Genomic DNA, 25108 nt, shown 5'->3' with positions numbered 1-25108 from the left:
TAAAGAAATAACCTGGTTAAATAAAATGCTAAGTAAAAATAATTTGTTCCAATTTTGATTGTATTTACTGGACAGTTTAGAAAGATGGTAGTAGTAACAGCCCCTATGACAAGGACTCTTGACCACTGAGACTCCTCATTCCCAGCTAGACACAGGTGCTGATCCTTCCTCCCCCTAAAAAGAAGAATCACATCCATCCTCATTTCCCAACATGTAATGATTAAGATGAGAAAATCTTCCTAGACTGTCACGAGCAAAACAAAACATCAGGGGAACATGATATTGAAAATAAGAGAAAACGTGCAGACCTACAGATTACAAACAGATAATTCAGCTTGGTGTTTTTTAACTCTTTCATGGAGCCAAGCAAAACTAAACTGCTTCTTACTTAAACCTCCTGCTATTGTTCTTTTCAGTTTATGAATAAGTTCAAACTGAAGGACATCTCTATTACCATTCTCTTTCAAAGTTTAAAGCATGTACTAGGTACTCAGTAACTGCTCCATTTCCTCTGGAGGTCTTTAAGGAGAGAGAGGTAAGCATCTTCCTGGGTGATTTAGACATTTACCTGCCCAAAGGCAGGAAGTTGGACCAATGATCCTTTGAGAGTTTTTCAGCTTTAGGAGTCTCTATTTACTGTTTTATCTTGGAAAAACTGAGTAATACCATAGAATTTCTTTCTTCACAATTTATTTTTTATGGGAAAAATTGGCTAGTCAAGGATGCAGTGTTTGATTGATACTGTGATTTTGCACAGTAAAAAGGAAGATGCAGAGTGTCTTGAATTACTATTTGAACCATAGAAAATTCTAGTGGGAAGTTAATGAGATCTTAAATTCTGAGTTTGCATCTTCCCTAGGAGATTGGACTGCATGGCAAATCACAATGAAAACTAATGAATCATTAAACATCAGCTGATGAATGGATAAAGATGTGGTGTGTATATACAGTGGAATACTACTCAGCCATAAGAAAGAATGAAATTCTGCCATTTGCAGCAACATAGATGGACCTAGAGAATATTATACTTAGTGAAATAAGTCTGAAAAAGAGAAATACTGTATGACATCACCTTTATGTGCAATCTAAAAAACAACACAAACGAATGTATAAAGCAAAACAGAAACATACTCACATATACAGAAAACAAACTAGTGGGTACCAGCGGGGAGAGAGGAAGGAAGGAGGAGCAGATTAGAGGTATGGGATTAAGAGACACTAACCTCTATGTATAAAATAGATAAGCAACAAGGATATATTGTGTAGCACAAGGAATTACAGCCATTATCTTGTAATAGCTTTTAATGGAACATAATCTGTAAAAATGCTGACTCATTATGCTGTACACCTGAAACTAATATAATATTATAAATCAACTATACTTCTATTTAAATTAATTAACTGAAAAACAAAATTCTAAAGCTTCTAGGAGAAAACATAGAAAGAAATCTTCATGACTCAAGGGCAGGCAAAGATTTCCTAAACAGAAAATACAAAGGACACTAACCATAAAATTTTAAAGTTGCTTTTCTTCTGGCTTAAATAAAATTAATAACTGCTCATCATAACATCATTATGATGTTTTATCATAGCAAAAAGGCAAGCCATAGACTGGGAGAAAATAGCAATATATGTCTGGCAGATACTTGTATCTAGAGTGTAGGAAGAAATCCCACAAATCAATGAGAAAAAGACAAACACTCCAATCAAAGTAACAGGAGAGACCAGAACATAGAGTGCAGAAAGAAATCCAAATGGCCACTTAAGCAAGTGAAATACTGTACATAATTATTCATCAGGGAAATAAAAATTCATATTGCAAAGAGATACTACTACCTACCCACCAAAATGACTAAAATTTAAAAGATTAGAAAAAGAATATGAAAATGCATATAGGTATGTATACGTATGACTGAACATTGTGCTGTGCACCAGAAACTGACACAACATTGTAAACTGACTATACTTCAATTTTTAAAAAAGATTAGCATTGTCAAGAGTTGGTGAAGAAAATTAAAACTCTCAAACATTGTTGGTAGAGTACTGATAACACTTTGGAAAACTGGCAGTATATTAAAGCTAAATACACACCTAACCTGTAATCCATCTGTTCCACTCCTAGGTATATATCTAAGGGAAATGAGTGTGTATGTCCAAGAGAAGACATTCAAAAGAATATTCATAGGAGTTTTATCGATAATATACAAAAACTGGAAACACCTCAAATGTTCATTAACAGGACAATGGATAAATCGTGGTATATTCATACAATGGAATAATTTACCACAATAAAACACACCACTGATACACACAATAATCTAATGAACCTCGAAAACATTATGTTGAGCAAGAGAAGCCAGATACTAAAAAAGCACACAGCTTAGGATTCTATTTATAGACGTTTAATAATCAGTAAAGCTAGTCTGTAGTAGTAGAAGTCAAAATAATGATCACCTCTAAGAGGAGGTGGTTTTGTTTGGGAAGAGGTATGAGGGATTCATACTCTCTGGGGTGATGAAAATATGCTCTATCTGGAACTGCATGATGTTTTTCCAGGTGCACATATTTGTAAAACATCACTGAACCATACCCTTAAGATTTTTCACTTCTGGCTCCTCAAACCTACCAGGCTCTCCAGCATTTAGATGTCACACACAGTGTTGCCCTCTAGTCACCAGGTTAATACCTAATTGCATCCCGCCTTAAATATCTGGCCCCCAGGGAAGCCCTCCCTGACCACCTGCCCTGACAACATTAGTCTGCACTGAATACGGTGATGCGGTGAAGCTTCTTAACCACAGAGAAGCCTGGGTTCCAATCAGTCATCCGACAACGTGGAGCGATGCTACAGCACAAGTACACAGCTGTGCAGGCAGATAAATGTTCACCTGCAACATGATATAACTGGTAATAGTGCATCTGCACTCGCTGGTTAAAAATATTAGCCAGGGCTTTCAGAAGTGATCCCTCCCGTGCAGCCTCTACCGAGAGGCGCAGTGAACAATCATGCTACTGCTGACATCAGGGGAAGATGAGTCCTTTAACGGGAACCCCCAGCACGGGCTGATTCTCTTCAGGCTGCTTTCACCTCTCCTGTTCAACCATGTTTTGCAGAGATCTCTGGAAGTATTATGATGGCCTGAGGCACACTGCTCTCTGTGTTAACAGCACCCTGTACTCTTCTTCAGAGTTCTTTTTACTTGTTTGATATTTTTTCCTGTTAACTTTTGTTTTCTCCACTTAGGTACTGTGTCTACCCTGTTGCCTGTTTAATCCCCAGTGCCCACAGTTCCCAGCACACAGAGGGAATGTGTACCATAACCATTCATTGGATGGATGAACTGAGACATGAGAGGCGTGTCTATGTGAAGGAAATAGTCTAAGGAAATTAACTTTATTTAATTTAATAGACGTAAAGTACACAAAACAATGCTTGTTGTTATTTCCTTAGCCAGAACAAAAATCTCCTGAGTAGGATTCACAAGAGTTAAGTTACTGGCTGGTAAATAATAAGGTTGCGCACACACCGTGTGGTCATCCCTGTCAGAATACAGCACAGTGTACTAAAGGAGCTACCGGAATCCTTCCCCTCAGTTGTTTTTGAGCTAATTCATTCTCACATTTGAATATACAGATCTAAAAGCCCCAGAGTTTTTCATGTCTTCACAGTTGAGTACAATGCTCTTAACTAAAACCACTTGCAAAAATGTCTTGTACATATAAGAACTTTTTTGGGAAAGAGCAAAGAGATACATGTCCATGTTCCGTTTTCTCAGTGGATGCAAAGAAAATCAGTGTCTTTGAATATTTTAAAGAAAAGCCACACACATTCTTTCTAAGATTTGTAGAAATGAAACAAATAAAGTAAAAGAACATATATTTTAAGTCACTGAAATCCCAATGCCTACTTTAAAATAAAAGAAGTCTTTAAAAAAAAAAAAAAAAGACTTGAGGTCAGTTTATCCCAATACTGCAGCAGTATTTTCTGAAGAATTAACTAAAGAAAATAATTCCAAGAAGGAACACCTACTGGAAAAAAGTTTTTTAAGGCTACCAATCTAATTTGTCTTGGAAATGGATGTTTTCCAGTGTTTTTATTCACTAAGCTTTCATACTTCTTTTTTTTTTTTTGACTTTACTAACTGATATTCTCACTTTTCCCCAAAAGTCGATTTTCTAAGAGTCTTTGATCTAATCAACCACATTCTGGTCATCTATATACTTTTTAGGAGCTTCCCAACCTATCATCAATGGAGAAGGATTGTGATGAAATCAAACAATTCTTTCACTGTCAGAAGCTAACGCATGTAACAATCAGACACAACTACATCTGAGGTGTTAAGTAACAAGTTTTAAAATATGTAAGCATTTATAATATTCCAGAGAGAAAAAAGAAACCCTCCACTCTGTATATATGACAAACGAAGGTACTCTGTTAGAAATGGACTTCTGTGGAGCAGTCTAGTCAGCCATTCTGCTACACAGAAGGAACATTCCTAAGCCACACGAAGGTGCCCACCCTGAGCTTGAATAATATAGCATATACAGAAAATGTGTTTGCCACCTGATCTATTGATTCTTGCTAAAAAGATTGTTATTTTCCATGAGGCCATACTGACATTTAGCCTCAAGTACATTCGTAACGAATACTTCCATTTGTAATGTCATTCACTTTCTGTGGTTTCTTTCTGAAATCAGCTCATGTTTAAACCTATGGGTTAGTAAAGATGAAAATCCTTTTGGAATAAATAGGGGGGAAATTATGAACATTCTAAAGAAGGATACCTACCTCGGGCCCTGTGATGTGCATTAGCCCAGAGACAGCACAGGCAACAGCATCATAGCCAGCGCGCTGAGACAGCGGACCTGTCCGACCATACCCTAGGGCAGCAAGGACAGATACAGTCAGCACCACGCAGGGAGAGCAGCAGCACCTTCATGTGCTGAAACCACTTGTGTCCAGAAACCCTGTGGCATTTTGTAACTATCAGATCTATACTGTCCCGTGAAGGAAGCAGTAAAATTGCAGGAGAATTTAATTATGGTGTTATACCCAAGAAGGTTGCAAACTGTTGACTTGAGGGCCGGATTCCCCTTGCATGAATGTTTTGTCTGGCCTAAAGACTGTTTTGAAATGTTTTTTACTTAGTTCCCAGCATTCAAAACTCAGGAGATAGCACATAAAATGCAAATTTCTGGCTTTTCCTGAAAAAAAACTTGAAAATAAATACAAAACAAGGCTCACATTCTCACATGGTAATAATCAATTAGAGTTAAGTAACAGCTCTTCCCTTTGCACAGGGCATAAATTCTCCAATGTGCACAGTCTCCACCCCTCCTTAATCCTTTACACCTCAGCCTGATTCACTCAGCCAACTCACCTTCCACTCTCCAGTAGGTATCTGCTACTCTTGCTCTGTACAAAACAGTATACAAAGGAAAACAAAACAATGTCTCCCTAGGCTCCATTCACATATTTTCTCAAGTATGCAAAGAAAATATAAATGATAATTGAAAATTTGAACATAAATAAAATGATCACATCTCCTGACAGCACTTTCTAGGATTATAAAGAGAAGGTAAAGATATCACTTTTTTTTTTCTTTTTTTTTTTGCCCATCAGCAAAAATCAAGAGAACACAAAAAATATTTTCTCCTGCTCTCCTCAGTCCCGGTGCTATTGTTGAATAATAGAAGTTATATGAGGAGCTGCATGAATCTGTCTCTAAATCCCCTGTATCTTGCTTGCTTCTCAAACGTTCTCCCTCTGTTTCACTCCACATATCCACATACCTCACTCCCTCGCATCCTCCAACTCTGCTCTCAAATGTCTCCTTATCAGGGAGGCCTTCCCTGAAGAGCTTTTGTGAAAGGTCACGCTCCCTTCTCACTCTTAATTCCCCTTACTTGGTTATAGTCGACTTCATATCTCTTATCACCACAACATATATAATATAGTTTATTTATTTTCTGTATCCTCCCTACTTAAAGCTATGCTCTAGAGGTTTTATCTGTTTAATTCACTGCTCTATTGCCAGCATCTGGAATGAGATTCAATAACATTTACTGAATGAATGCTTGTTATATAAAAACAATTACCTTTAAAAAACAAACAAATTGAGGGGAGGTTATAGCTCAGCGGTAGAGCACATGCTTAGCATGCACGAGGTCCTGGGTTCAATCCCCAGCACCTCCATCAGAAATAATAATAATAAGTAAATAAATGACCTAATTACCCCCAAAATAAATAAACTGTAAAGAAGACAACCAAATTAACAGATAAAGAAACTGAAGAGGCTTTTTTTTCTGTTTTGTTTCTGATCAAAATGATGACATAGGAGGCCATTTTCCTCTTCCCACAGACACAATGAATGTAGAGATACACACAGGGCAATTCCTTCTGAGAGAAATCTGGAAACTGAGAAACTGGGGAAATCCAGTTGAATGACTCCTACACAATGGGCAACAGAGGAAATGCCCATATCAAAACTGGTAGGAAAGGCTGAGACACTCTCACCATAAACTTACTCCGGGCACAGCACCATACAGTTAGGAGGAAATCCCAAACTGAATGCTAATTAGTAACATCAAAACATAGGAAAGTATAGAACTCACTGGTAAACATAAATATATGGTTAAATTCAGAATACTGTAATATTGTAATGGTGGTGGGCAAATCACCTATAACTCTAGTAAAAAGGTGAAAATTAAAAGTATTAAGACCAGCTATAACTACAATAATTTGTTAATGAACACACGATATTAAAAAGATATAAATTGTGACATCAAAAACATTAAATGTTGGAGGAGAGGGTAAAATGTAAAACATTTGTGTACATTTGAAGTTAAGGTGTTTTCAGCTTAAAATAGACTGTTATAGCTATAAGATGTTTTATGTAAGCCTCATGGTAGCACAATGCAAAAGCCTATAATAGATACACAAAACAGAAAGAGAAAGAAATCTAAGCATACCACTACAGAAAATCATCAAATCACAAAGGAAAGAAACAAGATAGAAAGAAAGGAACAAAGAAATTGCAAAACAACCAGAAAATAATTAGCAAAACAGCAATAGTAAGTTCATAACTATCAATAATTACTTTAAATGTAAATGGACTAAATTTTCCAATCAAAAGACAGAGTGACTGAATGCATAAAATGAACAAAACCCAACTATATGCTGTCTACAAGAGACTCACTTCAGCTTTAAGGACATAGACTGAAAGTGAAGGCATGGAAAAAGATATTCCATGCAAACAGAAATCAAAAGAAAGCAGAGGTGTCTATACTTACATCAGATAAGACAGATTTTAGGATAAAGACTTAACAAGAGACAAAGAAGGTCATTATATAGTGATAAAGGGATTAGTCCAACAAGAGGATATAATATTTCTAAATAATTATGCACCCAATGTAGAAGCACCTAGATATATAAAGCAAATATTAACAGACCTGAAGGGAGAAAAAGACGGCAATACAGTAACGGTAGGGTATTTTAATACCCCACCTTCAACAGTAGCTAGATCACCTAGACAGAAAATAATCAGGAAATATTGGACTTGAAGTACACATTAAACCAGATGGACTTAGACATTTGCAGAACATTCATCCAACAGCAGCAAAATACACATTTTTCTCAAGCACACATGGAACATTCTCAGGATAAATCATACGTTAGACTACAAAACAAGTCTTAATAAACTTAAGAAGACTGAAATCACATTAAGCATATTTTCTGACCACAATGGCATGAAACCAGAAATCAATTACAAGAAGAAAACTAGAAAATTCACAAGTATGTAGAGATTAAACAACATGCTGCTGAACAACAAACATGTCAAAAAATTCTTTGAGACAAATGATTTTCAAATGAAAACAAACAAATGAAAATACAACATACCAAAATTATAGAATGCAGCAAAAGCAGTTCTAAGGGCAAAGTTCATATGATAAATTTCTACATAAGAAATCTTTCTCAAACAAACAACCTAACTTTATACCACAAGTAACCAGAAAAACAAGAACAAATAAAGCCCAAAATGAGTAAAGGAAGGAAATATCAAAGAACAGAGAAGAAATAAATAAAATAGAGACTAAAAGAACAACAGGAAAGATGAATGAAACTAAGAGCTGGTTCTTTGAACAGATAAAAACTGACAAACTTTTAGCTAGACTCATCAAAAAAAAGGAGATTAAGAACTCAAATAAATAAAACCAGACATGAAAGAGAAGAGGTTACAACTGACACTACAGAAATACAAAGAATCATATGAGACTGCTATGAACAATTATACACCAACAAATTGGACAACCTAGAAGAAATGGATACATTTCCAGAAACTTCAAAACTGAATCATGAAGAAATAGGAAATCTGAATATACCAATTACTGGTAAGGAGATTAAAGCAGTAATCTAAAACCTCCCAATAAACAAACATCCAGGACCAGAGGCTTCACTGGTGAATTCTACCAAATATTTAAAGAATTTATATTCCAGAGCAGCTAGTTTACAGCTATAAAGAGCATTCTGGACCAGACTTTCAGCCTTGAACACAATGGTTTTTAAACCACTGGTACCCCAGCATAAAACAGGCCTCCAGGAGCAGAGAGAAGCTCCACCATATGTGCTCAAGAAACACCTGTTATCTTAACAAGAAGTCAAGAGAAAGAATTAGTTTCAGTCCACTCTAGGTAGGGAAAATCAGGTGCTGCTCAGGCTTCTGGCCAGGAGCCCAGATGTCCCCAGTGGGACAAACAGAGGCCCCTCACAACCAGCACAAGTCTAAATGAAGTCTTCTAAATAAAGGCCCGCAGGAAAACATGCTCAGGGAAACAGTTTGCTAAGTAAAAGGGCACCATAATGTTTGCCTTGTGATACAAATTCTCTTGTTCAGCTTACAAGGGGGAGGCACAAATATCCTAACTACTTTAAATTGCAACTTCCAAGTATTTCTGTTAAAGATAAATATAAATAGTTACTCTCATGGAGGCAGTATGGCATAGTGAATAAAAGGATGAGTTTTAGGATTGAAAAAATTCTGGATTCAAGTTATAGCTCCATTAACTACTAAATCTTTGACAACTCATTTAATCTCCCTGAACCTCAGTGTCCACAGCATTCACATTTATCTCATAGATACATTATGAGGATTCAATCTGGTAAGTTAGAATAAGCAAAGTACATTTTATACTGTGAGTTAAATATACTTGGTTAATAAAGATGCATTGATTAATACCCTAAAAATAGATATAGTACCTTGCCCTTTCCACAAAATATTGAGAATAATGAAAACTGCCTTGAGGTATGTGGAAACGATGAACTAAGCATTGCAATTATATTGTTTAATAATCCATTAAAAGCAAAAGTTTTTCTACTTGAGAACCAGCACACGTTCATTTTAGAAAAGAAACCTGACAATAATAAAACATATACATTTTTTGCAATATAAGTCAAAAATTATTCCACCATTCACCTTACACTTACTTGCCTTAACTATTTAAATACTGACAACCAGTACCATCAAAAAATACCTGTGACAATACGTTAAAAATCTTAAAACAGGAAACTGACATTACCAAAATGGCATTTTGCAAAGATGACTCTGCTGGCAATGTAAAGATTGAATTATTTATCAATAATTCAGCAAAGAGCTGAAAAAATGGTTAAGTATGGAATCCAGACAGTTCTTTTTAACTTTACTTTTTAGCTTTACAATTCCAAAAACAACTATGATCAAAATCCAAAATAAAGAGGAAAAATTTGAGCATGTGAGTTCTATTTTATATTCAAGTAAGGGGGTAAGGAAAATTAAGGAGGTTATGGAAAATCAGAGAGAAACAACTTTCTCTCTCTCCCGCTCTCCCTCCCTTTCTCTCTTCTCTCCTCTCTCCACTCCCCCACCCACTTACTTACATTCATTTTAAGGAGCAATCTCGCCATCTTGTGGCTTCTATGAACATTGCCTATAAAGCAAAACTTGAATTTCCAGACGTAAGTTAAAATGCGAGGGAAGGAAACTAAATGGAAAAGATTTCCTATCTTTTAATATATGTCAATTTTTAATCTTTTCATATCTGAGTACCAGATGATCTGGCCTGCCCACTCCTGGTTTCATTCACTTTTCTTTTTGCTCGTGTCTGACTTGTTTCTCTTTTCTCTCTTGGAAAGCAGGAGCTCCCATTGGTGCTTCTGTTTTCTGTAACTCCTAGGACATCTCCCGCAGTGTTTAACAGACTGTCTATCCAAGGTTAACCTGTGGGAGGTCAAAAGTCCCCTTGACAAACCGGTGAGCAGTTTCTTCTCCCCGGAAGAAAGTACTGAACACATGCTTATACTCTTAAACCCCAGTCATGCACTCCTAGTTAAGAGGCAGGTTAAGGACCCTGACAGGTGATTGCTGCTTGGATCTCTCCGCTCCAGGCCCACAGCACCTGGATCATCAAGACGACTCTCCAGATAGGGATCAGTTCCAGGGCAGCTTTGAGACTTCCAAGCAACAAAGAGCTTCAGGGTGGGGCTCTGGCCCAATAATAAAAGGAAAAGAGAGAAAAAAAAAATAAAGCATGTCTCATCTAGACTATTTCATTAGCTTCCTGTTTCTGGTCTCCTACCTCACGCCTGCCTCTTGTGATCACAGTGATCTTTCTAAAATGGAAATCAGAGTGTCTCACTTTCCTGACTAAAGCTTTCCGGGGCTTTCCAAGTCACTTAGAGTAAGTGCAAACTCCTTTTCCTGGCATTCAGAGCCATTCGTGGCTTGGTCACTGCCTGCTCTCTGCCCCAATCTCACCAATTTTCCCACTGCCCTCTACCTTGAGTCCCACTGCCTTTCTGCTGTTCTCTGAAAACACCCACAGCCTATTTCCATCCTGAGGCCTCTGCAACCACCTAGAGTGTTCTTCCTCCAGCCTTCGCGGCTAGCTACTACTAGCTGATCATCAATACATCCTCCTCAAAGAGACCTTATCTGGCCACCCAACATAAAACAGACTCCTAGGAACCTTCTAGCATTTTATCATATTTTCATTTTCTCTAAAGCACTTATCATGATCTGATATTTTTATTTTTTTGATGAATATCTGTCTCTTCCCTGGAGTATAAGCACCATGAGCTGTAACCTAAGTGTCTGCTCTCTGCAACACCTTCAGCACCTAGGATAATGTTTACCAGTATCTCAGTAAACACGTGTTCAATAACTGAATGAATGTGAGTAAGTAAACTTGCAGAATACAAATAACACTCATCTTACTTAACACTTAACTAACTTATCACTTAGTCTTTGGCTAGAAGGCAAAGATTAAACTGTCCTTCCTCTAATAACACCTGAAATAACCTGTGGGGCAGAAGACAGAGTGGGAAGGCCTGGGCACCTAACTTCCCCAGGTTCGATTGTTGACTTTCCCTAATAGTCCATATTTGGCCCCTTCTCTTCTTATTCTCTGTGTTCTCTCTAATGAATCTCTTCCATACCATGGCCCCAAACAAGATACTGACAACACCCGTACCTAGAATAAAAATGGCAATATTTGTCAAGTTCTTGTGTATTACACACTCTTAGGTTTTAGTCCATCAGACCATTTAATTCACAAAACAGCTCTATGAAGTTAGGTACCATTAATTCTTTATTCCAAGTATGAAAACTGAGGCTTGGAAAGGTTAAGTGACCTACCCAAGGTCACACAGAAAAGAAGTAGCAGAGTTAGGATCTTAACCCAAGTCTGGGTCCTTAAACACAAAGACGTTTCGTGCATGTATGGACATCACCAGAAGTCAAGGTGAAGATGCCTTAAACAGAACTGATCATCCCACTCCAGTCACACCCACATGCCACCAGCCCAGCCTGCTCCTCCCACTTCACTGTGTCACTAAATGAAACATCACCCACACATTTGCACAATCCAGACCCCTAAGAGTCATCCTGCCTCTTCTCTTTCACTTTCTGTCCATATCCAATAGATCATTATTCCTTATTATTTGATCTGCCAAATAATGCTCAAATCCATCTACACCTTTATGCTCTGCAAGAGCATATTTAGTTGTCCCCCTGCCTCAGTTTATTCTTCACATGGCTACGAAGGTCTTTCAAATATGTAATTCTAATCAAGTCATTTCCCTCATTAAATTCTCATTAAATTGCCTACAGGATAAAACTAATAAGTCCTTAGTATGATATACTGAGTCCTTTGTGACCTGGCCCCTAACCACTCCATATAGCTTATCTCCTGCCACTCCTCCGAAACGACTCATACTTAGTGTGGTTGTTCTCCAAACATACAAGGCTCCTTCATTCCTCTGGGCCTCTGCACAGGCCATTTCACTTGTGACTCCCATCTCCTCCATCCTTCTGGGGAACGTAGTCCTCTTTAAGATAAAGACCTATTCAATGAGGGGCTATTTGGATAAGAAAGAAGGAGGTTTCTAAGAGGACTAGCGCTTCTCCTGGTAATGAATTAAAAAACAAAACAGGAGTATGTTTAGAGTTAATGTCACGGCTATTAGCCAGAGAGCTACTACTACTATTCCAGTAGTTATAGAAACTCCAGCGATAGACTTTTTTTTACCTGAAAGGAGAAGGCAATAAAATATTTCATAATAACTAATGTAATTCTTCAAAATTTATACAAATGTCTGGGTTTTGATTCTTTCTCTGCTCATTTTCTGGTGTGTAAATTGTTTCTGAATTAAAATGATAGATCATGAAACTATGATGCATTTTATTTTAAAAAAAAATGTCCTTATCTGTCCACTGAAAAGGCCTAGAAGCAAAGACTAATCCAGTTGCAATGAGCTTCCCTAGACCCAGACTGTGGCCTCTGAATACCATTTCCCACTAAAGGAATTAAGATTCCTTGAGGAAATGAGTGATTCCAGGATGGGGCAGGAAATGTACGAAACGCACCTGGACTATCCTGTTATACCAGAGATCAAGGAAGCTATCAAAGACCATTAGTCATGTCAAAAGGACGCAGAAGCCAACGTGAAACGGCCCCAACTGGCCAAAGAGGAGATGATTTTGAGTATCAATAAGAATAATAGCTGGGGTGGACTAAAATACATCAAGTATGTTAAATTATGTGAGTTCATAGTGATTTTTTTTTAAATCATCAGTCACCCCTGGAGGACACTAGGGAATAAATTCATTATTATGACAATGGAAAGAATTTGCATCTATCCTGCCTTTACTAAATAATCTATATCCTAAGGAATCAAATAGTTGATGAGGAGAACATTATTTTTTATAGAAGTGTCCCAGCCAATATATGAAGAAGGAATGGCAGAATTAGGATACTATCTTTTGTAACTTTCTCCAACTAGTTAGTATAACACTAAGCAGACAGTAGTAGAAACTTAACAAACACTTGTCACCCAATTGATAGATATTTTTGTATTTTATACAACTTCATGCATGCCTATGATAGTCTTCACATAAACTATCAACATAAATGTTTTTACAGCATAGACAGGAGTTAGGGGTAACAGGGTATCAAGATACTATCTTGCCTACAAGACACACTGTGTTTTTTATGGAAAAGAAATAAAAAGTCTTCAAAATTCTCATCATCCAAATGAAGTCTACAACTGCAAAAGTTCTGAACATACCAATGCATCCTGCTAACAGTGACTTTAACTACACCCACAACCATGTGAGACACACACACACACACACACACACACACACAAACACACACACACACACACACAGATTGTCCTAAATCCCAGAAAACTTATTCAAGTAGGGAGGAAAAAAAGTATTACAAACCACACTGACAATGAAAATAAATGGCAGAGTTTGCCCTCAAATTAAGAATTCAAATATATTTTCATGAAATCTATTCGAAAGAAACTATCAGCAGTTACATCTATATCCCAAGAGTCAACATTCTGTACAAGACAAATGCAGCTCACATTCTAACAGATGCCCCATAAAGTTATTAAAGAATAAAAGAGAATCATCATTGCTATATAGTTTTAATTTTCAGGAGAAAAGTCAAATTTTAAATGACAGGAATATAAAACACACTCTATGAGTAGAAAAGAAAATAAAAACCCAGCCAGAGTCTCATGTAAAACCAATTCCCTATAGCTAGATTCCCACACTCCAAATAGCAGCACTACGTCAGTCTGTAAAAGGACATTTTAGGCAAAGAACCCAAAAATGTTCAGTACTGACCTCTTTACAAAGACTAAACATCATCTCAAATCAAATCCAGATAAATGGATAACTCAACTGAGTAACAAATTAACAAGAATCACCTTTAGCCTTGTTCCATTGCCAAGAGAAAAGTACTCAATTAAGTGCAGTCTACATCTTTATTTAATAGAGATCAGTGAAACAAAAGAATAAAAGTTACCCAAGTAAGAAAGACACCAAACAAAATGCAGTAATCTTGGAACTGCCCAAAGTGGGGAACAATTAAAGTCTTTCCAAAAGTGCAGACTTCTGAGTGAGCAATGACTCCTGAATAAGTAAATACACATAGTTACACCAAAGCCAAAAACAGAGAAATTAATAACATAAAATCAGGAAAAGCTGCATAACATGTAATGGTGCTGGTTAAAAGAATCACTTGTAGAATAAACTAATGGGTTCAAAAAAATTGCAGTTATGAGCACATCTAGTGTTCAGATCTTGGTTCTTAAAATACCATTCTCCCCACTCAGTGGAACCAGGGCTCCTCAGAGAAATGGCCAATTCCAGGCCTGGGGTGGAGGGGGTTGGGGGAGAGAACCTAAATAAACATGGAACATCTTGTGCCAAAACTTAAGAAAGTGCTCAAAGGATGATGAGAACATAGCAAAACTAGACAAGGGATATCTTGAAGGTGTTCCTATTGGCCAAATATAGATAATTTGAGCATCAAAATAAATCATGATAATAAACGAACTGTAACTGATTAAATAAAACATAAATACAAGAGTCCACACTGATATAAACAGAGAGCTCTTCCTTGTAGTAAAAAGTCAATTAACAACAGGGAGAGAAACAGCTCAGTAGCAGAGTACATGCTTAGCATGCACACGGTCCTGGGTTCAGTCCTCAGTATCTCCACTTTAAAAAAAAAGAAATCATAGAAAAAAGCTTTTTAAAAAAAGTCAATTAATAAATGTAAAATAAATCATGGAATTAGAAAATCACTATTTAACATCATAATCTAGTAAACTCAGGCAAGAATCACCAATCTATGATCAAAGTAGTCGATGATAGTTTGAGCAAGTACCGTAATATTTACATAGTCTCAAAGTATTGGGAACAACAATATATTCTTTTAACCATAAAGGGTAAAACAATAAGTTTACACTGGAGAAACCTAGCAGACACCAACTTAGCCCAGTCATCAAGGTTACATGGCGAGCAATGGTGGCTGGTGCTACCTGATACGATGCACTGAGAACTCAGCATCACTTCTGCGGCGTGGCTGTCAAAAGTATTTGACCTGAATCTACTCATAAAGAAACATCAGAAAAATCCAAACTGAGGGGCATTCTACTCAATAATTGACCTGCACTCTTCAAAAGTGTCAAAGCCATGAAGTGCCCAGAAAGATTCAAGAATCACAAAAATAGACCCAGGTTAAAGGAGGCTAAGGAGACATGACAATTGAATCCACTAAAGACTTGGGGTTTTCTTTTGCTATAAAGAACAGATTTAGATAACTGACAAATTATTGGTAAGTTTGTAGAGTATATACTGTTTCAATGTTAATTTCCTGATTTTGGTAACTGTACTCCGGTTACATAACAGAATGCTATGTTTTTATAAAATATAAATAGAAAAACATATGAGGAAAGAGGCATCACATGTCTTACTCTTATATGGTTCATAAAAATGTAAATAGATTAGATAGAAGATATAGATGATAGAAAGATGGTAGGTAGGTAGGTAGATAGATTATTATAGATAGAGGCAGAAAGAAGGATAAAGCAGAAGTATTTGTATATTCACATCCAGGGGATAACAGACTATATGAGTTCTAACAGGAACCTGAAAACCATTTAATTTACCCCTATGCTTGAGGAAAAAAGGAAGAGGAGGAGGAAATACACTATTTCACTTGATCCTTATAATAAACCCTAGAATTTGCAGAAGAGAAGATTGCACTTAGGGAGGGTAAGTAACTTATCCAAAGTAACTTCAGAAGTAAGTGGCAGAGCCAATATTTCAACCTGTCTATAGAGCACAATGCCCCCTCCTCTCCTTGCCCTGTCATAATCTGAGCATTTCCACCCTGGTCTCTGTTGGGCCTCTGTGTAAGACATTGGAAGAAAAGGCTCAATGGCTTTAGAACACTAGATTATGCTAGTCTCCCTCACAATGTTCCTGGCCTTTCCCCTAAGGCTGCAATCAGAGTATCACTAAAGAAGATACGAGACTACGGTTATAAAGAGGTCAGGGCAAGCTAATTAAAGCTGCTCACCAACTCTAGTGCTCCAAAGCAAAACTTAAGAAGGAAAAGAACACTCACCACAGTACTCAAATTCAAAGCAGGAACCTGGATAGTCATTCCATTTCTAATAGATTAGTTACAGCAGTGTATTCCACTAATACTGATTTGATAATTATCTACTGAATATCAACTATGTGTAAACAGTACTTTCAAGAAAATCAGTAGCACTTGGGAAAAACCATTAGTGTCCAATAATGACAAAATCCAACTCTCTGTATCTCCCCATTTGCTAAGCACAGTTTCTAATGCCTCCATGGTTGTCCAGAACTGGAGCGGTGTGAGAAGAGGAGGTATGGTCAGTAAGAAAAGTCTTGTTCCTTAAGTGGTACTATCATGTTGATCAAGTTTTGTTGCTCTCTGGACTTGGCAGCATTTTAAAGCCTACTTGTCACATGGGGAACTTTAATGGGTTCTTCAAAGATCTCCCCCACCCCATCAGTGGGGATTGCTCATCTCCAGGGTGTCTTTCCATTGGTGAGTCTTTTTTCCAGTTGATCACTTGTGAGCCCTTCTTCAGCCCCAGGTGTCATCATTACACCACCAGCTTCCTTCTGCCCTTTTGTACAGGATCTTAAACAATCATACAGTGTTTTTCTCTGCCTCACTCTGATCCACAGGAATATTGGCAGACTGCAGTGGCTTCCCAAACCGCAGCCCTCCAACATCCTCTGGCTCTCTAAATATCTCAGGCATGAATCACGTATCAATCCGTTATCTAACAAGCTCTGGGCAACAAAAACCAAATCCTCCCAGAGGTCGCATTGAAGGCCCTCTCCTTTGGCTTGAGATATAAATTTTATAGAACTATTTCTTTTGAAACTATAAATGTTTGATTAAAAATTTTTAATTTAAAAATGATTATGGAAAGGTACCAAATCCTATGTAGTTATCCCAGGGTAGTGCCACTGTATCTCATTATTATTTTCTTTTTTATAGTCCTCTGTCTTCAGTTTTCCAAAATGAATGTTCATCACTTTCACGATTAGCAAAAGAGCAATTTATGTTATACTTAAAAAAACATAGATAATGTAAATATCTGGTTTATTCTATAATTACAAAATGTATTTCCCAATATTAAGTGAAAATTGCTTTTTTTCTTTTTTTTGCAAAGTACATTACAAACATCAAGAGGAAACTGAACTGTACTCATATCTTTGGTATCTCCACAGATGAAGACACTGACTCCAAAAAAATTAAAACAAAAATTGCCCAGTTAGTGCGTCTTTAATGTAAAAATGAGGCTTTTATTTCAATAAACTCATCTTCATCATCATTTGTGCTAAGCTAATATTAAGATGAACTTACATTTTCTTTCAACAATCCAAACAATGGCAAACGAAGATGATTCAAAAACATTTTTGTGTCAGGGCGAGTCAGAGCTGATTTAAGACTTCTCCGTGGCTAATTCAAAAATAAATAATTTAGAATTTACCATGTTAGAATAAGAAACTAACGTGAGGCTAGCATTATTTTATAGAAAATGGTTATTTCTACTTATTTATAGAATTGTGCCAGGAATAGAAAACTTCCCACATTATATGACAAGCTATTGCCAAAAAAGTTACTGTTGCAGCCCTAAATTAAATGGGCTTGATGAAGTGAGTAGACTCAGATTTTGTCATCTCCACATGCAACTGAGATTAAGTGATACGTTCCTCCATCATCACTCAGGGACTATCACTTGGCTTGATGGTCTAATGGCCTGAAAGTACTTGGTAACAGACTTTTCACAAAGTCATGAACCAATACTGTTTCCTCCTAGTACAGTCAAGTTCCAAAGCCAGCTTTATGTTTTTCATTAACACTAACATTATACTAGATGTAAATAAATATCCAGAACACTCTGGAAATATCATTAGAGCCAGATGCAGTATCAGGGACTGTATCAAAAGTGGTTCTTCTAACTTTTGGGTTAACATGGCAGCAGGTAGCCCTCCAGTATGCTGTCTCTCAGCATCCCATCAAAATATGTATGGAGAGATACAATAAAGACCAAAACTGGAAAAAAAAATAGGGAAAATAACCTGCCAAGGGAAGATACCATCACATACCATGTTTAGTGGAGAATTTCCACTAAAAGCATCATTGGTGCAAAAAACTTAGAAGCACATTCCTGAATGATAAATAATGTGAGTCCTATTCTGAACCAGAATCATACAGGCCACCTTCAAATGAGTAGAAAAAAAGGGTTTTTTCCATATGCTCCTGTTCGAAGGGAAATTAGCCAGAGATTAGGGTAGACTTCCTTATCTTTATAAGGCCCTAATCAATTAATACTTTTTATAAGACAGTGAACAAAAGATTCAGAATTTTTTTTAATTGGATCAAAAAGATTTTTTTTTTAACAAGGTGCCTTTTAATTTCTACATTAAGGTATTATCTGCAGTGGGTTTTTTTTTTTTCAGCCCTTTGTTGATAAGCAGTTTTGATTTGTTTGTTTGTTTGTTTTATTGTGTCTGTTTGACATTTGTTTTAGATATCCAGACCTCAGAGTCACTCCCCTCTCCCATCAGCAGGCCTGGCAGAGAGAGGTTCATCCATGTGAAAAGCTCCAGGGACATGGCTTGGTCACTACCTTGCAAAAAGACAAGGTGACCTGACTTTCATAATTGAGATACTGGATCATGATGACTTCCAATTACAACCCTTATTTTTCTCATTTAGAGCACTGGGAACCAGGCTTCCTCTTTAATAGCAATATTACTACTACAAAGTAGTACATGTGCACAGTTCCCCGAACAGTAAAATAAATAACTTTGCAGCAAATCACTTGCTTTCATCTTTTTTTGAAAGATTGCTATTTCTAGGTCTTATCTCCCCCCTTACATTCACTTAACACTTGATCTTTCTTTAATTGAAGTATAGTTGACTTACAATATGATATTAGTTTCAGGTGTACAACATAGTCATTTATATTTTTATAGGTTACACAGCATACAAAGTTATTATAGTATTATATTCTATATTATATCTATATATTATAATTATATATCATGATCTATACTCTCTGTGCTGCATATAACATCCCTGTGACTCATTTACTTTATAACTGGTAGTTTGTAACTCCTAACCTTTCTTTTAAGTCGGGTAAATTGTCCTCTTGGAATGAAACTCCCTAAACATGCATGATCAACTCTAGGGACACTAATGTCAGTTTTTCAACCCCGTCTTTTCCTAGGATTGTCACATGGCAAGTGGCCAAACATCTCTGCCTAGAAATGTAAGATATTCTAAGAGTACTCTGCCACCGTCATTAATTTCAGAATCAGTGAACTGCATGTAAAGAATAACAGACTGCTTTCCAGAACCAGAATTTGGATCCTCCATCAGCTCTATTCGCTTTTCTGATCCTAGAGCCATTCAGAGAATACAAATTCCTAGTACACAACAGAGGAGAAACTGGGTGAGAACTGGCAGATGTGCACAGCATGCTGGAATATTTGATACCTAAGAAAAAGCACAGTAAGCAGGGGTGGAGACAAGAATAATTCCGGAAGAAATTCGTGCTGAAGTGGTTGGCAGGGAAGGGGGGCAGGCTTTACTCACTGTATCAAGAAGTTAAAGCAAGAGACTAAAAACCTTGGTGCAGCAAACCTCTGCTAAATTCAGGTATGGTTACTATAAACAATTTGCCCTTCAATCTATTATTGAGAGAGAAGAACACCAGCATCCAAGTGGACAGACAGACTAGAAAAGAACACTCCACCAGAAATACCCTTACCTATGGCCTGAACCTCCTGACTTCCCTGGAATCCTTTTCACCTTCTTTCTTAGAGTACAAATAAATTACAACATACTTCTTAAGCAAGTTTAGCCAGCCATGTCCCATTATGCTTACTCATAAGCCATCTGTGTTACCTTAACCAATACAAATTTTTTTTTAATTTTTAAACATGAAAATCCCTTTTAAAACACTTCTGTTTCCCAAAACAAAGAAAGAAAGTCATACAGGCTTTCCTGTGGATGGAAGCTGTAAGTAAATTTTACTTTTGATCCGTAATCTCTGTACTTCAAAAGGTACTTAAACCTAGATATTTCCTAAAAGGTCTAAGCTGTGAGTTGCAGGCATCTACTTCTACTTACTAATGGAGAGACATCAGTTCCAAAATCCAGAACCATGGAGAGCATAGAAGTTCCAAACACTTAGCTATCTCTAAATATTATTTGCATTTGATAAGAAACAAATGCACACTAAACTCTTTGACTGGGCATTGTTGGTTGGTCCCAAAAGTTCTGCATCGTTGTGATTTAAAATATCAAAGTATAACATGGCCCAGGAAAAAGGAGACATCGTTAATTTTCAGAGACCCTAAAATATCTGCCCATGCTAGAAACTTTGGGGATCTTCCTCAATTCTTTACATCATTTCCCAAATCGTCAAGACCTATCAATCTGAATTAGTATACATGAATATTTCCTCTTCCTTACACACTGTTTATACTTTAAGTCTCATTTTAGACCCACAATGAAATGAAAAAAATCACCATAACCCCAACTCAAGATCATTACTTGTATTACCCAAGTCTTCCAATCTTTAATGATTTTTTGGTCTATTTGTCCTATCAATTACTGAGAAAGATATACTAAAATCTTCAACTACAATTGTGACTTATAGTTTTGTCATTTTTGTCTTATACATTATGACGTCCTATTATTTAGGGCATACATCTTTAGAATTGACAAACTTCTGATGATCACTATGAATCATGAGCCATGAATCATTATCATGATAAAGTAAATACTTCTTTACTTTGTTTAATAAGGCTTTCTGCTTTAAAGTCTATTGTTTAGAATTAATAGAACTTCACCAGTTTTCTTTCAGTTAATGTTTACGTTACATCATTTTCTATAGTTTTGTTCTCAACTTTTCCGACTTATTTTGTTTCAGAATGTCTCATAAGTAACATTTAGTTGGATTACTTTTTTTTAATCTTATCTGACAATCTTTGATATTAACTGGGAATTTTAATCCTTTTATATTTAAAGTGATTGTATATTTGGGTTTAACTCTTCTGTTATTTTCTAAGGTTCTTTATATTTGTTCCAATTGTTGTTTTTTCATATTTCTTAACTTCTTTTGGATTGGTTGTATATCTGCTATCATTTTTCATTCCTTGAGTTAGTTTAGAAGTTATACCCTCTTTTCTATTTTTCCAGTTTCTAGCCTAGAAAATATAGTATGCATTCTTGGAATTATCAATCTAACCTTCACCTCTAACCTCCTCCTGGACAATACAGAAATTAGAACCATTTTACCTCCTCCTGATTTATTTGCTATTAGTGTCGTGTGTGTGTGTTATACACATTATATATTAAAATATATGTGTACATACATATATTTTTAATACCCACATGATATTATGCTTTATACAGTCAACACTCTTTTAGATTTACCCATCTGAGTTCATTTTCCTTCTGCCTGAAAAATAGCCTTCAGAATTTTCTTTAGTAGGGGTTAGCTACAAAATAAATTTTCTCAGTATGTTGCTGTTGCTGTAACACATCTCCACCTTCATTTTGAAGAATATTTTCATGATTAGAGAATTCTTCGTTGACAGTTATTTTATTTCAGCACCTTGACTAAGATATTTGTCCAGCATTGTCTAGCTTCCAGTGTTGCTATTAAGAAGTCAGCTGTCAGATAATTCCCATTCCCTTGAAAACAAACTGTCTTCCCCTCCCACGTTAACTACTGTTAATATTTTCTCTTTGTCTCTGATTTTCTATAGTTTCACTATGATGTGCCTAGATAAGGGTTTCTTCCTACTTATCCTGCTTCAGTTTAGGGTGATCCTCCTCACACAGTCTTTATTCCTTCAGCTCCCAGATGGTTTCAGAGGATCAAATTCAAACACTCTGGGTAATAGACAAGTCACTACATGAAAGGGCCTATGTCCCGGAATGACTAGATAGCACAAAGCCCACTCTGACTCATACAATCTGTGACATAAGAGAGAAATAAACTATTTTTAACTGAAGTCATTGCAATCTGGGGCTGTTTGTTAGAGTAATACCCTAACCCATAAACTATCCTGGTTACTCAGGCAAAAAAGTTTGGAATCAACCTTGATTCTTCTCTTCCTCTTGTATTCCACATCTGATCCTTCAGCAGATTCTAACTTCAAAATATGTCTAGAATCCGACCACTTCTCACCACCTCCACTACTATCTTTCTGGTTCAAAGCACCATCACCCTCTCACACGGATTAATGCAGCACCCTCTTAATTAGGTGCTTAAACCTTTCAAAACATACATTTCAGATTATATCACTCCTGTGCTCTGAAAATCCCCCATAGACTTGCTATATCACTCAGAGAAAAGGCCAGAGTCCTTAAAACTGCCAACAAAGCCCCATGGGATCTGGTCCCCAATTTTCATTAGTTTCTCTCACTCACTGTTCCAGCTCTATTTATTCCTCAGTGTTCCTTGAACAAGGTAAGCTCAGTTCTACCCGAGGACCTTTGAATTTACTCATCTCTGCTTAGAATGCTCTTCTTTTTCTAGGCATGAGTTTATATGACTCATTCCCTCATTTCTTTCAGATCATTGCTCAAATGCCCCCAGTGGGGTCTTTTCTAATTCCCTCACCCCCACTGAGGGTTTTCAAAGAAAACTTTAAGTTTTTTTAGTCTATCCTAGTGGTTAAGAAGGCTGGACACCTGAATGACTGCGTACAGCAGTTCACTCTGTCTCCTCCTGCTTAGTTTAGACTCACTGTTTCTCCCCAGCACTATTTTAATATATCTATAACTGGTCAACTACAGTCGGGATAGTCTCTTCTTAAATGCAATTCTCTACCTGCAGTTAATTATCTTCCTAAAATGGATTTGACCATGACATTTCTCTGCTTAAAATATCTGATGATTTCCTATTGATAACAGGATGGAGGCCAAGCTTTTAAGTCTGTTATATAAAGTCTTTCTGTATGGCTTCAACCTACTTTTCAAGCTTCATCTTCTACCTCACACTTTACCCACATAGGACTCTACACAGTTCTTTGAACATACCATGTCATTTGTGCCTCAGTTCCTTTACCTAACTGACCTCATTGTTTAAAATGCCTTCCCCCTCCATCTTCGGCTTGGAAAAAAATTAATCATTTTTCAAAAGCTGACATAACTATTATCTCCTTTGTTGTTAAGATTTCCCTAGTGCTTCCCCACCCCCATGCAGTTAATCAGCTCCTAATCTGCGCTCCGTAGCACTTTCGCCCAATACTTAATATGATTTGTAACTATCAGGTTCCACATGAATTGTCTCCTTCCCCAGAGGCTATTGGCTGCCCACACATCTTTGTCTTTATGGTCCTGGTATCCAACAAAGTATCAGTGTCAATAAACATTTCTTAAACATATAGCTATTCTACCACCTCAGTATAAGCTCTACAAATTCTTTTTTTGTTAATTTAGAAGATGGTTCTCCATTTGTACTTTTTTTTTAATTTTGGTTCAGATGACAAAGCAAAAATAATTGCACTTTCATACAACACACAATGAAGTACGCAGAGAAAGCAGCACTGAGCCAGAGAACGTTGAGAAACATTAGAACATGAGGATTAACATATTTAGTTCACAGCCTCTGCCCTGAGAAATGGTTGCTCAAGAGCAGTTTCTTCCCATTTTTAGGGTCTCACTGTACACACGCTGGAGCTGAGGGTATGTGGAGGGTACATGTCTCTTAGCACCGTGGAGGAAGGAGAGTAGAAGACTCAACGTCTCAGAATAATATTGCATGTAGATTCCATTTGTGCTCTTATGTTCAATAACATTGTAGGGGGAGATACCAGCATCACTGTTCCCATTTAATCCAGCCACAAACACAGGTTAGGAGATACTGAATAGCTTGACCAAAGCTAAATAACCAATAATGGTAAAACTGGGACTTCAGCCCAGGTCCTTTGACTACCAAGCCTTTGCTTTCCATTATGTAGTCTCATGAAAAAGAGTTCCAGGTATGACTAGAATTATTCCCAATATACAGTTTATGTAACACAATCTGAAATATATTTAATGACTTAATGTCCATAATATCTACAGAATAATTTATAGTTCTGAAAGAATTTTTACAAATTACATCTCAGACTCACTAGCAGCCTATGAAATAAACAGGCCACATTCCCATTTTAAAGATGAGGACATTTAGGCCCAGATCAGTGTAATGACGCCCCCAAAATCACATGGTACTGTAACAGAAGTCTCATAAACCCTTGTTCAGAGGTTTCAGTTATGCTGCAGGATACTTTGCATAATTGATAAGCAACTAATATTGATATCATGATTACAAGATTTGCCTATATATAAATTATGCCAATTATGCATTACTTTAATGAGCTAACACATAATAAATGTTCAGCATGGTGCCTAACAGATAGGAAAAATTCAATAAACACCAGATGTTATGTAACACAGCTAAACCAAATGTAAATTTTTTCACGGTTCCATTTCTTACTACTTCTGTAATAATTTTCATTGTAGAGAATTACTTTCATTCTTGGGAATGTGGGCACAGGACTCAGATTCCTGGCTTTTACATCATAACACATTTTCTATCCTAAGTATCCTCAGGGCCTAGACTCAAAAGGGAACAAATAAAGTACTTTTTTTCTCTCCATTCTGTGGTGTCATCCTGCCTTCAGGCCATGAATACCAAATGCTCTAAATC

At 36.8% G+C, this 25108-nt stretch overlaps 1 protein-coding gene across 6 annotated transcripts in view; it reads right to left on the bottom strand.

The window, feature by feature from the left end:
- Positions 1-25108, bottom strand: part of SUGCT (succinyl-CoA:glutarate-CoA transferase) — a 553331-nt gene that overhangs the window by 492168 nt on the left and 36055 nt on the right. For all 6 annotated transcript variants that reach the window (XR_010381748.1, XM_031454642.2, XM_064487720.1 and 3 more), the window contains exon 7: positions 4790-4881. Coding sequence is in view for 5 of the 6 variants with exons in the window: in XM_031454642.2 (XP_031310502.2) it covers positions 4790-4881 (92 nt within the window). In the remaining variant the exon portion in view is untranslated. The remainder of the gene's footprint in view (positions 1-4789; positions 4882-25108) is intronic.

Source organism: Camelus dromedarius, chromosome 7 (genome assembly GCF_036321535.1).
Source record: "Camelus dromedarius isolate mCamDro1 chromosome 7, mCamDro1.pat, whole genome shotgun sequence".
Taxonomy (NCBI): Eukaryota; Metazoa; Chordata; class Mammalia; order Artiodactyla; family Camelidae; genus Camelus; species Camelus dromedarius.
This window is presented reverse-complemented; position numbering and strand designations above follow the sequence as displayed.